Source organism: Macaca thibetana, chromosome 9 (genome assembly GCF_024542745.1).
Source record: "Macaca thibetana thibetana isolate TM-01 chromosome 9, ASM2454274v1, whole genome shotgun sequence".
NCBI classification, from domain to species: domain Eukaryota; kingdom Metazoa; phylum Chordata; class Mammalia; order Primates; family Cercopithecidae; genus Macaca; species Macaca thibetana.
In genome coordinates this window covers 53,746,986-53,760,603 of record NC_065586.1, presented here as the reverse complement: position 1 = coordinate 53,760,603, position 13,618 = coordinate 53,746,986, and the positions used below count along the sequence as shown (strand labels likewise).

At 42.6% G+C, this 13,618-nt stretch overlaps 1 protein-coding gene across 4 annotated transcripts in view; it reads left to right on the top strand.

Annotated features, from left to right (window-relative positions):
- The window catches only part of TMEM254 (transmembrane protein 254), a 14,872-nt gene extending 1,254 nt beyond the window's left edge, over positions 1–13,618 (top strand). For 2 of the 4 annotated variants that reach the window (XM_050803572.1, XM_050803570.1), the window contains exons 2-4: positions 1,945–2,048; positions 2,247–2,306; positions 11,844–13,618. In XM_050803572.1, coding sequence (XP_050659529.1) covers positions 1,945–2,048; positions 2,247–2,306; positions 11,844–11,958 — 279 coding nt within the window. In that variant the 3' untranslated portion in view covers positions 11,959–13,618. Of the gene's footprint in view, positions 1–1,944; positions 2,049–2,246; positions 2,307–11,097; positions 11,150–11,843 lie in introns of all 4 variants that reach the window. The other 2 variants (XM_050803571.1, XM_050803574.1) reach the window with 2 other exon arrangements.

The window sequence follows — 13,618 nt, the reverse complement described above, 5'->3', positions numbered from 1 at the left end:
TTCTAACCTCAAGTGATAAGGTGGTAAAATTTTGAAGGAAGGCGAAGCTATTTGGATATACCAGTAGATCCTGGAGATTGGGAATGGGAGATTATGTCCACGGTGTTGCTTGTTGTTGTCAAATCTGACCGACTCTGTCCTGATTTCATCATGTGTACAATGGAGGCGTTGAATTGAAAGTTTTCAAAGGTGCATTTCTATTCTACGATTTTGTGTCTGTGACTAGTTAGAATATAGTTGGAGGAAAGCTTTGGGGACTTCAAATTGGGATCTTGTGGAGCTGGCAGATGCTCCCCTTCCCCTTGGTTTGGGAGGATGCAGTGATATTTGTGCATTATTTAAATTTCAGATGTGAAACAACATCGTGAAAGAGGTAGTACTGCTCTTTACAAAGATTTGAATGGGACAATACATTTTGAAACTGTTGGCAGTCATTCTCAGAAAAGTCTAAGCTGGCAGAAGTTACAATACAGAGGCTGAGAAAAAGTTAAGATTACGAAAAATTTATGTAATTAAGCAGTTGCTATTAATATGTCACAAACCTTATCTCACTTATTTTCCATCTCAATGCAGTGGATCATTCTCAGTTTTAGAGGTACAAAAAGGGAAAGCCAAGAAAGGAATTCTAAATTAAACAGAGGTTTGGCTGGAGCCAGTTTCTGCAGTAAAGACACTAGCCAAAGCACATAAACTCAAACTTTGCTAATATCTTTTATAAAATAATGGTTTTGGTGGAATGTATTAATAGGAGTCAGCCAGGCATGGTGGTTCTGTAATCCCAGCACTTCGGGAGGCCAAGGTGGGCAGATTGCATGAGCCCAGGAGTCCAGGAGTTCGAGACTAACCTGGGCAACATGGCAAAACCTCATCTCTACAAAAAAAAAAAAAAAAAAATTAGCCGTGGGCGGTGGTTCACGCCTGTAATCCCAGCACTTTGGGAAGCTGAGGAGGGCAGATCACCTGACGTCGGGAGTTGGAGACCAGCCTGGCCAACATGGTGAAACTCCGTCTGTACTAAAAATACAAAAATTAGCCAGGCGTGGTGGCATGCACCTGTAGTCCCAGCTACTCTGGAGGCTGAAGCAGGAGAATCACGTGAACCCGGGAGGCAGAGGTTGCAGAGAGCCAAGATCGTGCCACTGCACTCCAGCCTGAGCAACAGAGTGAAACTCCGTCTAAAAAATAAATAAATAAATAAAAATTAGTCAGTCGTGGTAGCCCATGCCTGTATTCCCAGCTACTTGGGGGAGCTGAGTTGGGAGGATCACTTGAGCCCGGTAAGTTGAGGCTGCAGTGAGCCGTGATCGTGCCACTACACTCCAGCCTGGGTGGCAAAGCGAGATCCCTTCTCTACAAAGAAAACAAAAGAAGAAAAGGAAGAATAAAAGACTAGGAGTCATCCACCATGAGCACTGAGTCTGATAACCACATACTTGCCTCAGCATAAATCTCCCAGTAGAGTTGCTTTTAGAAAATAGAAGTCATCCTGGCACAGTGGGTCATGCCTGTAATCCCAGCACTTTGGGAGGCCAAGGTGGGAGAATTGCTTGAGCCCTGGAGTTGGAGACCATCCTGAGCAACACAGTGAGACCCCATCTCTATATACAATTTTTAAAAGTAGCTAGGTATGGTGGCACCCATGTGTAGTCCCAACTACTTGGGAGGCTGAGGTGGGAGGATGGATTGAGCCCAGATGGTGGAGGCTGCAGTGAGTCATGATCATGCCACTGCACTCCAGCCCCAGCAGCGGCATGAGACCCTGTCAAAAAGAAAAGAAAAGAGAAGAAAAAGAAAGAAAATAGAAGTCAAGAATGGAGGCCCAAATGACTGTTGAGAGTTTCTTTGGTCTGTAGTTACTTTTGTATCGTTTCACAGCCTTTCTCAAAAAAACAAACAGGTTTTAAGTGGCCTAATAGGTATTCTGTGTCTCTGGTTCTCTTTCAGTGGGTTGTCTTCTGGCCTCAGAGTATCCCTTATCAGAGCCTTGGGCCCCTGGGCCCCTTCACTCAGTACTTGGTGGACCACCATCACACCCTCCTGCACAATGGGTAAGGAGAGCTGCACAAATGGATTGTGGACACGAGCTCTGGTCTCACGGGAGACCTGGTAGGCCTGCAGCTGCCTTTTGGTATCTAAGAGTAGTGTTAGTTCACATTAAGGCACTTTTCTTTTTGAGATTGCTGTGTTAGATTTCATCAGCAGGTAACTATCACCTTAAAAAATATTCACTTTTTTTTTGGTTTCAGTTATTGGCTTGCCTGGCTGATTCATGTGGGAGAGTCCTTGTATGCCTTAGTATTGTGCAAGTAAGTCTTTGAAGTATCTGCTTCTTGCCTTTCTCTTAGTAGCTAATATAAATTAAGAGTAGCCACATTTAAATAATTCACACACTTGTAGGCTGAGAACATTCTCAGGGTGGAGCAGAATCCCCATGCCTGATACTGAGCCTGGTGCAGAGGGAGTACCCAGTAAATGTTTGATGAATGCATTCATTTTATGTTGGTTAACCAATTACTTAGTTATCTAATTCAGATGACTTTTGTTATTTTATTTTATTTTATTTTTTTGATACAGAGTCTCGCTGTGTCTCCCAGACTGGAGTGCAGTGGCGGGATCTCGGCTCACTGCAAGCTCCGCCTCCCAGGTTCACGCCATTCTCCTGCCTCAGCCTCTCGAGTAGCCAGGACTACAAGCACCTGCCACCTCGCCCGGCTAATTTTTTGTATTTTTAGTAGAGACAGGGTTTCACCGTGTTAGCCAGGATGGTCTCGATCTCCTGACCTCAAGATCCACCTGCCTCAGCCTCCCAAAGTGCTGGGATTACAGGCGTGAGCCACCACGCCCGGCCGACTTTTGTTATTTTTTAACAAATTTTCTGGGTAGCCCCAACTAGACCAAAAGACTAGGAGCCTGGCTTCCAGTTTATAGAAGAGCTAAGTGACTGACCTAGGCCGATGACTCACAGTCCTCGTTTTACAATTGAGCCACCTGAGGAGCTTTTTCAAAATACACACATCTGGTTTCCAGACCCAGAGATTCTGATTGGGTAAGTCTTGCCTCAGAGATAGGAATGTGTTCTTTTTAAAAGCTCCACAGATAATTCTAGGATGCAGTGCTAGTTAAAAGCCCCCAAACCAGACCCCACTCGGCAGATGCTAGTGTAGCTTAATACTGTATGAGAATACTAGAAAAAATTATCTTTATATTTGTACTAAAGTATATACAGAAAGTATGGTACAATGAAAAAACACGATTATAGAAATGCCAAATTGCTTTCCAATTAATTTCTGGTCAAGATATTAATTGAATTAATTTCTGGTCAAGATATACTGTCTCCTCTATTATTTTTCTATTCTAAAAGTGGAAAATAAGATACTCTATTACTATTACTATGTTTCAATCATAAAAATAATCAATATTGATTGGGCACTACTATGTCAGAGACTGCTAAGTATGTTAAATAGAATTATCTTACTCTGTTTTCTTGTTTATTAAACAAAGAGGCTAGACCTTTTTTTTTTTTTTTTTTTTTTTTTTTTTGAGACAGAATCTTGCTTTGTCACCCAGGCTGGAGTGCAGGGGCACAATCTTGGCTCACTGCAATCTCTGCGTCCTGGGTTCAAGCGATTCTCCTGCCTCGGCTTCCCCAGTAGCTAGGATTACAGAAGCCCACCACCATGCCCGGCTAATTTTTGTATTTTTAGTAGAGACAGCGTTTCACCATGTTGGCCATGCTAGTCCCAAACTCTGACCTCTCAGGTGATCCACGTGCCTCAGCCTCCCAAAGTGCTGGGATTATAGGCATGAGCCATTGTGCCCGGCCACAAGCTAGACTTTCTATGAAGAGGGGCAGATAGTAACTTTATTATTTCTTTCTCACCCCTCTCCAAGTAAATTTGTTTTGTAGATTGTTCCCCACCTTCCAACTGTATCTCTGGATGGAATTTCAAGCAGATCATAGGCTTTCCAGTCACCATCTGATATTATCCATTCTAGCTCAGTCTATTTGTTAAAACTATAAACTTTCTTCTAATTCAAAATGTCTGTTCTCATCCAGCTGGGGCTCAGGAGCCTGCAATGGGGAGAAGGGTACAGTTGATGTCTTCTCTTGCACTTCACCTTCTCCTGTATTCACTAATAATCGCTGCTTGCAGTCCCTTGGGATAGTGGGAATAGTTAGGGAGAAGGAGGCTCAGCCTTAAATAGCTGCTGCTGGCTGGGCGCAGTGGCTCACACCTATAATCCCAGCACTTTAGGAGGCCGAGGTGGGCGGATCATTTGAGGCCAGGAGTTTGAAACCATCCTGGCCAATATGACAAAACCCCATCTCTACTAAAAATAAAAAAAATATTTTAAAAGCCAGGCATGGTGGTGTGTGCCTGCAGTCCCAGCTGCTCAAGAGGCTGAGGCACAAGAATCACTTGAAGCCAGGAGGCAGAGGCTGCAGTGAGCCGAGATCGTGCCACTGCACTCCAGCCTGGGTGTCAGAGCAAGACCCTGTCTCAAAAAAAATAAAAATTAAAAAAATAACAGCTGCCGCCTTGTGATCAGGCAGCTGGGTGCTGTGTGTATTGCATATCCAGTATTGGCTCTTTCTCTCTAGAGGGGATGTGGTAGATTTTTGAGACACTGTTCCTCACCTGGATCTCCCTTCTGCAGTTTCCTTGATGATTCGTTTAGATACCTCCTCCAGAGTGCCACTTGCAGTTTCACCCTCAGAGTCTGTTTGCTGTGGAGAATTACCCTTTTATTGAGATCACTTCCATCTTTCAGGTGGGCCTGTGGTACAGGGTCCCTTTTAAAACTACTCGTGTCCAGTGCCTTCTTTAGGATCTGTATGGCTCACAGTAAACAACTGCCATATCCCTCCAGTGGGATAATCTGCAAGTGCATGCAGTTCTTAGTGTGGCAGTGCTTCCTTCTCTCCCAGCAAGCAGGCCAAACAGTGTTTACTCTTTGGAATCAGAGATTAAACCCTTCCCCAAATTCCAGAGGACTCATGTCAAGCTCTACAAATGATTCTGTTGAAGCCGTTCTCTGGGCTTGACTTGTGGGAAATGCCACAGTCCACTAGGACCTCTTTCCAATGGCCTCTGCAGCGTCCCAGTGGAATCTCAGATTGGAAGTGTGCGGTCCAGCCCCTCAACTTGGAATGTAGGAGTGCCTGACACCTATTTTGTTGTTAGCATTTGGAGTATCTGATGAAAACCAAAATACTCAAATTTTTATTTTTATTTGTTTATTTATTTTTTTCTTTTTTGAGACAGAGTCTCACTCTGTTGCCAGGCCGGAGTGCAGTAGCGCGATCTCGACTCACTGCAACCTCCACCTCTCAGGTTCAAGCGATTCTCCTGTCTCAGCCTCCCGACTAGCTGAGATTACAGGTGCCTGCCACCAAGTCTAACTAATTTTTGTACTTTTAGTAGAGACGGGGTTTCACCATGTTGGCCAGGATGGTCTTGATCTCTTGACCTTGTGATCTGCCCACCTCCGCCTCCCAAAGTGCTAGGATTACAGATGTGAGCCACCGTGCCCGGCCTTCAAATTTAATATAGAATTTTTTTGAAGGGCAGAGGGAGAACAGGCATAGAGGTTAGGTCACTATTATTATGTTCTTGAAATCATTTCTTTATAGTCTAACATGTTAGAATGTATCATTAGTCACTAGAAATCAGAATAAATACTCCTTTTGAACTATGAGATGATGACTGGGCATGGTGGCTCCCACCTGTAATCTCAGCACTCTGGGAGGCTGAGGCGGGTGGATCATCTGAGGTCAGGAGTTTGAGACCAGCCTGGCCAACATGATTGAAACCCCGTCTCTACTAAAAATACAAAAAAAAAAAAAAAAGATTAGCTGGACATGGTGGCACATGGCTGTTATCCCAGCTACTCAGGAGGCTGAGGCAGGAAAATCGCTTGAACCTGGGAGGCGGAGGTTGCAGTGAGCTGAGATCACACCACTGCACTTTAGTCTGGGCGACAAAGTGAGACTGTCTCAAAACAAAAAAAGAAAAAGAAAGTACCATTTTTGGTGGGGGGGGGGTGTGGGAGGCAAAAACCCTTTGCTATTTTGGTAGATTAAAAGGGTATCTAGCCATTTTAACTTGTATTTATTTGATTACAAAGTGAGGTTCAACTCTTCTTTGAAAGGTGCTGGTAGTTCTTGTTACATAATAATATTTTAACAAGAAAAATAGAACCGTTTTTCCTTAGGGATAAATAAATTAGAATCTCTTTGAGGCCAACATTCATGTTCATTGTTACCATTTTACAGTCTGGGGTTTTCCATTCAGAATATATAACTTATTCTCTTAGTTCAGAAATTAGATTCTTGCTGCTTGCATACCTCGGTTGGCTCTGCAGCCCTTAGAAAGGTTTTTCAGGTTTTGCAAAAATTTATATGTACAGTAGATTTTATTACAATGGAGAAACAGAAGTTCTTGACAAGTGGAAGTACTCTGTGACAGGGCAGCCTCGAGTGACCAAAACAGATAAATTGTGAAATTTTTCAAGTATCAGAGGTAACATTTTTTCCTAAGGCAGGAAAAATGTACTCACAAAGATATTTTTACATGTGCCTGGTTCTTCCTGGAATCGTTAAGGGACATGTGAATTAAATTAAGAAAACTCTTTTTTTTTTTTTTTTTTGAGACGGAGTCTCGCTCTGTCACCCAGGCTGGAGTGCAGTGGCGCGATCTCGGCTCACTGCAAGCTCCGCCTCCTGGGTTTACGCCATTCTCCTGCCTCAGCCTCCTGAGTAGCTGGGACTACAGGCGCCCGCCACCGCGCCCGGCTAGTTTTTTGTATTTTTAGTAGAGACGGGGTTTCACCGTGGTCTCGATCTCCTGACCTTGTGATCCGCCCGCCTCGGCCTCCCAAAGTGCTGGGATTACAGGCGTGAGCCACCGCGCCCGGCAAGAAAACTCTTAAAAGGGTTTTGTCTTTTAAATAGGCAAAATGAGCTAAGAATACAGATAAAGGTGTGTGAATGAGAACAAGTTACGAAGACCCCGGGAAAACCCTTCTCCGGGTTACCTAGCCACCAACTGTGACCCCTCTGAAGGAGGAGGAAACAAGCACTGCTGTTCAGTGAGCCTGCTCTTCCAAGATGGCAACTCTTCTTTATTTTTCTTTCCTAAGTATCTTACACATTACAGGATCATATAAATTTACTTTCCACAACAAAATATTTTTGTTGTTTTGCCTATTTCAAAACAAACATGTTTGTTTTTAAAAGTTAATAATGTTCGGCCGGGCGCGGTGGCTCAAGCCTGTAATCCCAGCACTTTGGGAGGCCGAGACGGGTGGATCACGAGGTCAGGAGATCGAGACCATCCTGGCTAACACGGTGAAACCCCGTCTCTACTAAAAAAAAAAATACAAAAAACTAGCTGGGCGAGGTGGCGGGCGCCTGTAGTCCCAGCTACTCGGGAGGCTGAGGCAGGAGAATGGCGTAAACCCGGGAGGCGGAGCTTGCAGTGAGCTGAGATCCGGCCACTAGGCTCCAGCCTGGGCGACAGAGCGAGACTCCGTCTCAAAAAAAAAAAAAAAAGTTAATAATGTTGTGCTAAAAACTCAGCTAATAAAATTGAAAGTTGGCCAGGTGCGGTGGCTCACGCCTGTAATCCCAGCGCTTTGGGAGGCCGAGGCAGGTGGATCACGAGGTAAGGAGTTTGAGACCAGCCTGGCCAATGTGGTGAAACCCTGTCTCTACTAAAATACAAAAATTAGCCAGGCGTGGTGGTGGGAGCCTGTAGTCTCAGCTACTCAGGAGGCTGAGGCAGGAGAATCACTTGAACCTGGGAGGCGGAGGTTGCAGTGAGCCGAGATTGTGCCACTGCACTCCAGCCTGGTCGACAGAGTGAGACTCCATCTCAAAAAAAAAAAAAACAAAAGAATTGATAGTTGCTGGGCGTGGTAGCTGACGCCTATAATCCAATTTTATATATACATATAGTTATCATCTCTTTTATAATTGGTTTCCATGGTCATCTGTGCCTATTTTAAATTTTATTTTATTTTTTTAGAGATGGGTCTTACTGTGTTGCCCAGGCTGACCTTGAGCACCTGTGCTCAAGTGATCCTCCTGCCTCAGCCTCCCAAGTAGCTGGGACTGTAGGTGTGCCACTGCACTGGGCTAACATATCCCTATTTGTCTATGTCTATACATATAAACCTACCCATCCATTAATAATAGTGCATAGCATTCTATTATACAGATGTGCCTTAACGTATTTTTAAAATCCCCCTTCTGATGGGCTTTTAAGTCTCTACTTTTTTACTATTATAAGCAATACAGCAATGAACATGAATTGCATGCATTTGTCCCACTTTGGTATTTGTTCTCTTAGAAAAAATTCCAAGATCTGGAATTTGAAGATTAAAGAATGAATACTTTTGGCTGGGCGTGGTGACTCACGCCTGTAATTCCAGCACTTTGGGAGGCTGAGGCTGGTGAATCACCTGAGATTAGGAGTGTGAGACCAGCCTGGCCAACATGGTGAAACCCTGTCTCCACTAAAAATGCAAAAAAAAAAAAAAAAAATTAGCAGGCCATGGTAGCAGGTGTAATCCCAGCTATTCAGGAGGCTAAGGCAAGAGAATCACTTGAATCTGGGAGGCAGAGGTTGCAGTGAGCCGAGAACACATGACTGCACTCTGGCCTGGGCGACAGAGCAAGACTCTGCCTAAGAATAAAACAAATGAATGAATACTTTAAATTATGATATGTATTGCCATATTGCCTTCAAAACTATGGGACTAATTTATGCTTCTAACATAAGTAAATGATAGTGCCCATTTCCCCACAATCTCACCAATACTCTTCAAATGGGCTGGCTTTTCTTACCTGTTTATAGGCACTCCTTGTTTTTTCTGATCTTGAGTACTTTGTCCTTTAGGTATCTTGCAAATATCCTTTCTCACGGTCTTTTTGTTCTGTTAGGTCTTTTGATAAACAGAAGTTTATCAGTGTAGTGAATTTTATTATTTATATTAAAGTTATATTCATTTACAGCATCTTCTAACAGTTTTAGAATTTTTTTCTTTCACATTAAAATTTTCAGTCTACCTAGAGCTTATTTTTTGTAAGAGAGAAGTTTCCAACTTTACCTTTTCCATCTGGATGCTCAGTTATCCCAGAGCTATTTATTGAGACATTCAGTCTTCACTGATGTGCCCTACTTATATCATACATACTTATATGTATAGATCTGTTCGTGAACACTATTCTGTTCCATTGGCCTGTTTATCCTTGGGCTAACACAAGACTGTCTTAATAGCAGCAGTTTTATAATCATTGTTATCTGACAAAGCATGTCCTCTCATCTTGTTCAATAGGATTGCCTTTTCCTACACCTTTCCATATTCTATGCATTGTCTTGTGCTACAAAAACAAAAAGTAAAGATGTTGAGATTTTCATTGGATTGACCATGTGAACGAATTTGGAGAACATTGGCATATTTCCGTTTTTTTTTTCTTTTTTTTTCTTTAAGGTCAGGAAAGCATCAAATATTTCTATTATTGAGTCTTCTAAATGATGAAATGGTCTGTTTCCATTTATTTAGATCTCCTTTAATATATATATAATTTTAAGAGGTTTTGTTACATTAATTTCCAGCTACTTCTACTTTGAGATGTTATTATAAGTGCCTTTTAAAAAAAAAAAAAAAAAAGATGGGGTCTCCCAGAGGCTGAGGCAGGAGAATGGCGTGAACCCGGGAGGCCCCAGAGCTTGCAGGGAGCCAAGATCGTGCCACTGCACTCCAGCCTAGGCGACAGAGCGAGACTCTGTCTCAAAACAAAACAAAACAAAAGATGGGGTCTCACTATGTTGCCTAGGCTGATGTCAAACTCCTGGGCTCAAGCAATCCGCCTGTGCCAGTCTCCCAAAGTGCTGGAATTATAGGCCCGAGCCACCACACCTGGTCAACTTTTGTTGTTGTTGTTTTTGTTTTTTGAGATGGAGTCTAGCTCTGTTGCCCAGGCTGGAGTTCAGTGGCATGATCTTGGCTCACTTTTTTTCATTTTCTAACTGTTTGGTGGTAGTTTGTATGAATATAGTCAATTTTTTATATTGACCTTATACCCAGCACCTTGCTAAATACATTTATTAATTGTAAGTTTATAGATTATTTTCAATTTTTCAGGTATAAAACTGTCCAGAAATACAGTTTTATTTCTTTCTTTCAATTCTGTCTACCTTTTATTTATGTTTCTTCCCTTATTCTACTGGCCAGAACTTCCAGCAGTGCTGACTAGAAGTGTGCCTTCTTCTTGACCTCAAAGGAGAACTTTCAACATTTTGCATCATGTTTGTTATAGAGTTTTGTAGATCTCTTCTATCAAAATTAGGAAGTACCATTGTATTTCTAACTTTGCTGAGAACTTTTATTAAAAATGTTGGGTGTGGACGTAGGTGGCTCACACCTGTAATCCCAGCACTTTGGGAGGCTGAGGCGGGAGAATTGGTTGAAGCCAGGAGTTCAAGACCAGCCTGGGCAACAAAGCAAGACACTGTGCCTACAAAAAGCAAATAAACAAACAAAAAACCTAGCCAGGCATGGTGGTGCATGCCTGTGATGATCCCAGCTACTTGGGAGGCTAAGGTAGGGGGATAGCTTTAGCCCAGGAGTTTGAAGCTGCGGTGAGCTATAATTGTACAGTACACTCCACTATAGGGGACAGAGTGAGACCCCATCTCTGTGGGGGGGGGGCGGTGGAAAAGGAACGGATGTTGAAATTTGTCGAATGCCACTTCTGTATTTATTAAGATATTCGTATGATCTTTCCCTTTTAATCTGTCACTATAGAAAATTATATCATTTTTACATATATGGTTTTTAAAGTTTATTTTAAATAAAAGTCATCCAAGTGAGACTTATTTATATACAGATGAGACTGTAGCAAGACATTCACTTCCATTGGGTCATCTTTTTTTTACACTTCGTTTTAGGCAGTTGAATTTGAATGACGATATAAGCAGGTGTTTATCATGACTGTGTGCCAGGCTCCTTCCTGAGCATGTTGTGTGTATTATCCCATAAATCATCTCAACACACAGTGAGATAGCTACTGCTATTCCTGTTTTTCAGATGAGAAAACTGATTTTGAGAGATACTGAGTGATTTGCCCAGGTCATAGCCGGTAGGTAGCCACGCTAGGATTTATATCTGGTCTATTTTCAAAACATTTGCTCTGAAGCCATACCAGTGCTTTTTACTCCATCCACTCATCAGAATCACATGAGAAACAGTCTTATAATACTGTGCCCTAGACAGTAGCCTGACTAGTTCTCAGGGAATAGTGTACCATCCAAAATACATTTATTAGAAAACAAGAAAGATGAAAAATAAACGAATCATCCAAGATAAGAAGCCAGAGAAAAGCAGCAAAATAAATCCAAAGAAAGTAGTGGAAGGTATAATTTAAAAAAAAAAAAAACTATATAGAAAAGGCTGGGCACGGTGGCTCAAGCCTGTAATTCCAGCACTTTGGGAGGCCGAGACGGGCAGATCACGAGGTCAGGAGATCGAGACCAGCCTGGCTAACATGGTGAAACCCCATCTCTACTAAAAAAATACAAAAAACTAGCTGGGCAAGGTGGCGGGCGCCTGTAGTCCCAGCTACTCGGGAGGCTGAGGCAGGAGAATGGCGTAGACCCGGGAAGCAGAGTTTGCAGTGAGTTGAGATCTGGCCACTGCACTCCTGGGTGACAGAACGAGACTCTGCCTCAAAAAAAACAAAAACAAAAACAAAAAAAAACTATATAGAAGACAATAACTCCCATGAAACTGTAAGATTAACATCTGGTGTTTAAATTTTGTTTTTTCTTTTTTAGGCATAAAGGCATCACAAGTGGTCAGGCTCAGCTACTCTGGTTCCTACAGACTTTCTTCTTTGGGATAGCATCTCTCACCATCTTGATTGCTTACAAACAGAAGCACCAAAAGTAAACTTGAAGATGTCTGAAAGTTTGTTCTACACTTTTACTTTCATTCTCACCTTTTTTTTTTTTTTTTTTTTTTTTTTTTGTGGGCTAGAGAAGGTGCAGTAGTTACTCAGTGATCTTTCTACTTTCTAGAAACTGTCTGTCCTTCGGAGCTATTTAAGACCCCCTCATTAGTCATTTTTTTCTCCTATATGCTCTTGTTGAGCTTGAATAGACCAGTTGTTACTTAAGAAACAGAGAAAGATTTTAGCTTTTCAGTCCTATTTGGCAGAGGACTTCAGCTACCTTCCTAAGGTCTTTAGCTGTGTTGGCGCCCTTGTGTGCTCTGAGCTAAGTCACATACTAAATTGACTTTTTGATTTGTATACCCTTGTTCCCGCCTTCTGAGGAAAACACCTTACCCTCACAACCACCATCTTTCCTCTCCTTTCCCAAAGCTCTTTCCGCCTTGCTGCACTAAGATAAAGTGACACTTCCACTATATGTCAATTCCACACACATTTATTAGACACCTGTGAGGTAGGATCCTATCCTCTCAAACTTCCATTTCTCACGCTACAGAGAAAGATAAGGAAGATGAGCAAGTGCCTGGAATGGGGCAGGCTGAGCGGTCACACAGGCATAGAGGCACGCTGAGAACCTGGAGGCGAGACTGCAGAGTGCCTTCCCGGATGCTGCAGCCAGAAGTGATCCTTCCCTCCACCTGGCCCCTGGGACACTGTGCTTCGTAGTGTGCAGGGTCTGATGGCACTGCTAGATTGCTCCTTCAGCTCAGGGCCACGGCTTAAACAGCTTCACCTTTCCCCTCAGCACCTGTCCCACTACCTTGCACACAGGTGCTCTAACCATGTTTATTGAACAAAGGAGGGAAACTGATTTCACTTTCACCTGTTCAATTATCATTCCAATTTTTATGTGAAAATGGCACAACCCATTTGGGGTACCCTCATCCCAAAAGAAAAGTCCAAGTCTACCTTTGACTCATACCACCTTTTTTGTGGGTTCCTTGGTGAGAAACCTGTATCTTTTTCATACCTTTCTATTATCAATCACTTCTCCAAAAGTGTCTCTTTCCAGCTCTGATTTATTCAAAAACACACAAGCATTCCTGTTTAGAGATTCTAGCCTATGGGTTATCTGGCTAGTTACTACTGCTCCTGTTCACTTAGTTATACTTTATTATTGCTCACAGGTTGGGGAGGCAGAATGACTCTGTCACCACTAGGAGCCGTTAGGGCTTCTTCCCTGGAGGACTGCCTGCGTGCTCTCTGGGGACTAGCCCTCATTTCCCTTCTGTGGTACAGTGGGGCAAGTTATTTGTATTAAACAAACATTTATGAGAAACAACCTCCTCCCCAAAATGGAACCCCCAAGTAAAGCACAAGCCTGAAAGATTATGAACTATGAATTGTCTCTAATGGAGATAAATTTTTGCAAATATATCTCAGTCTTTCCTTGTGTTTTTCTGGTGATTAAGAAGTTGCTTTTTGGTAAGGAAAAGGATTTTTGACCATAGAGTTAGGCATCATGGAAATTCAAACCAGATTTCTTAATACCTGATCTTCCTCAAAGAGAAATAATAACAGTAATAGTGGTGCTGGGAACAATACGGCAGATTATTGAATGAAATGGATTAACTTGAATAAAATGCTGTGAATTATCTC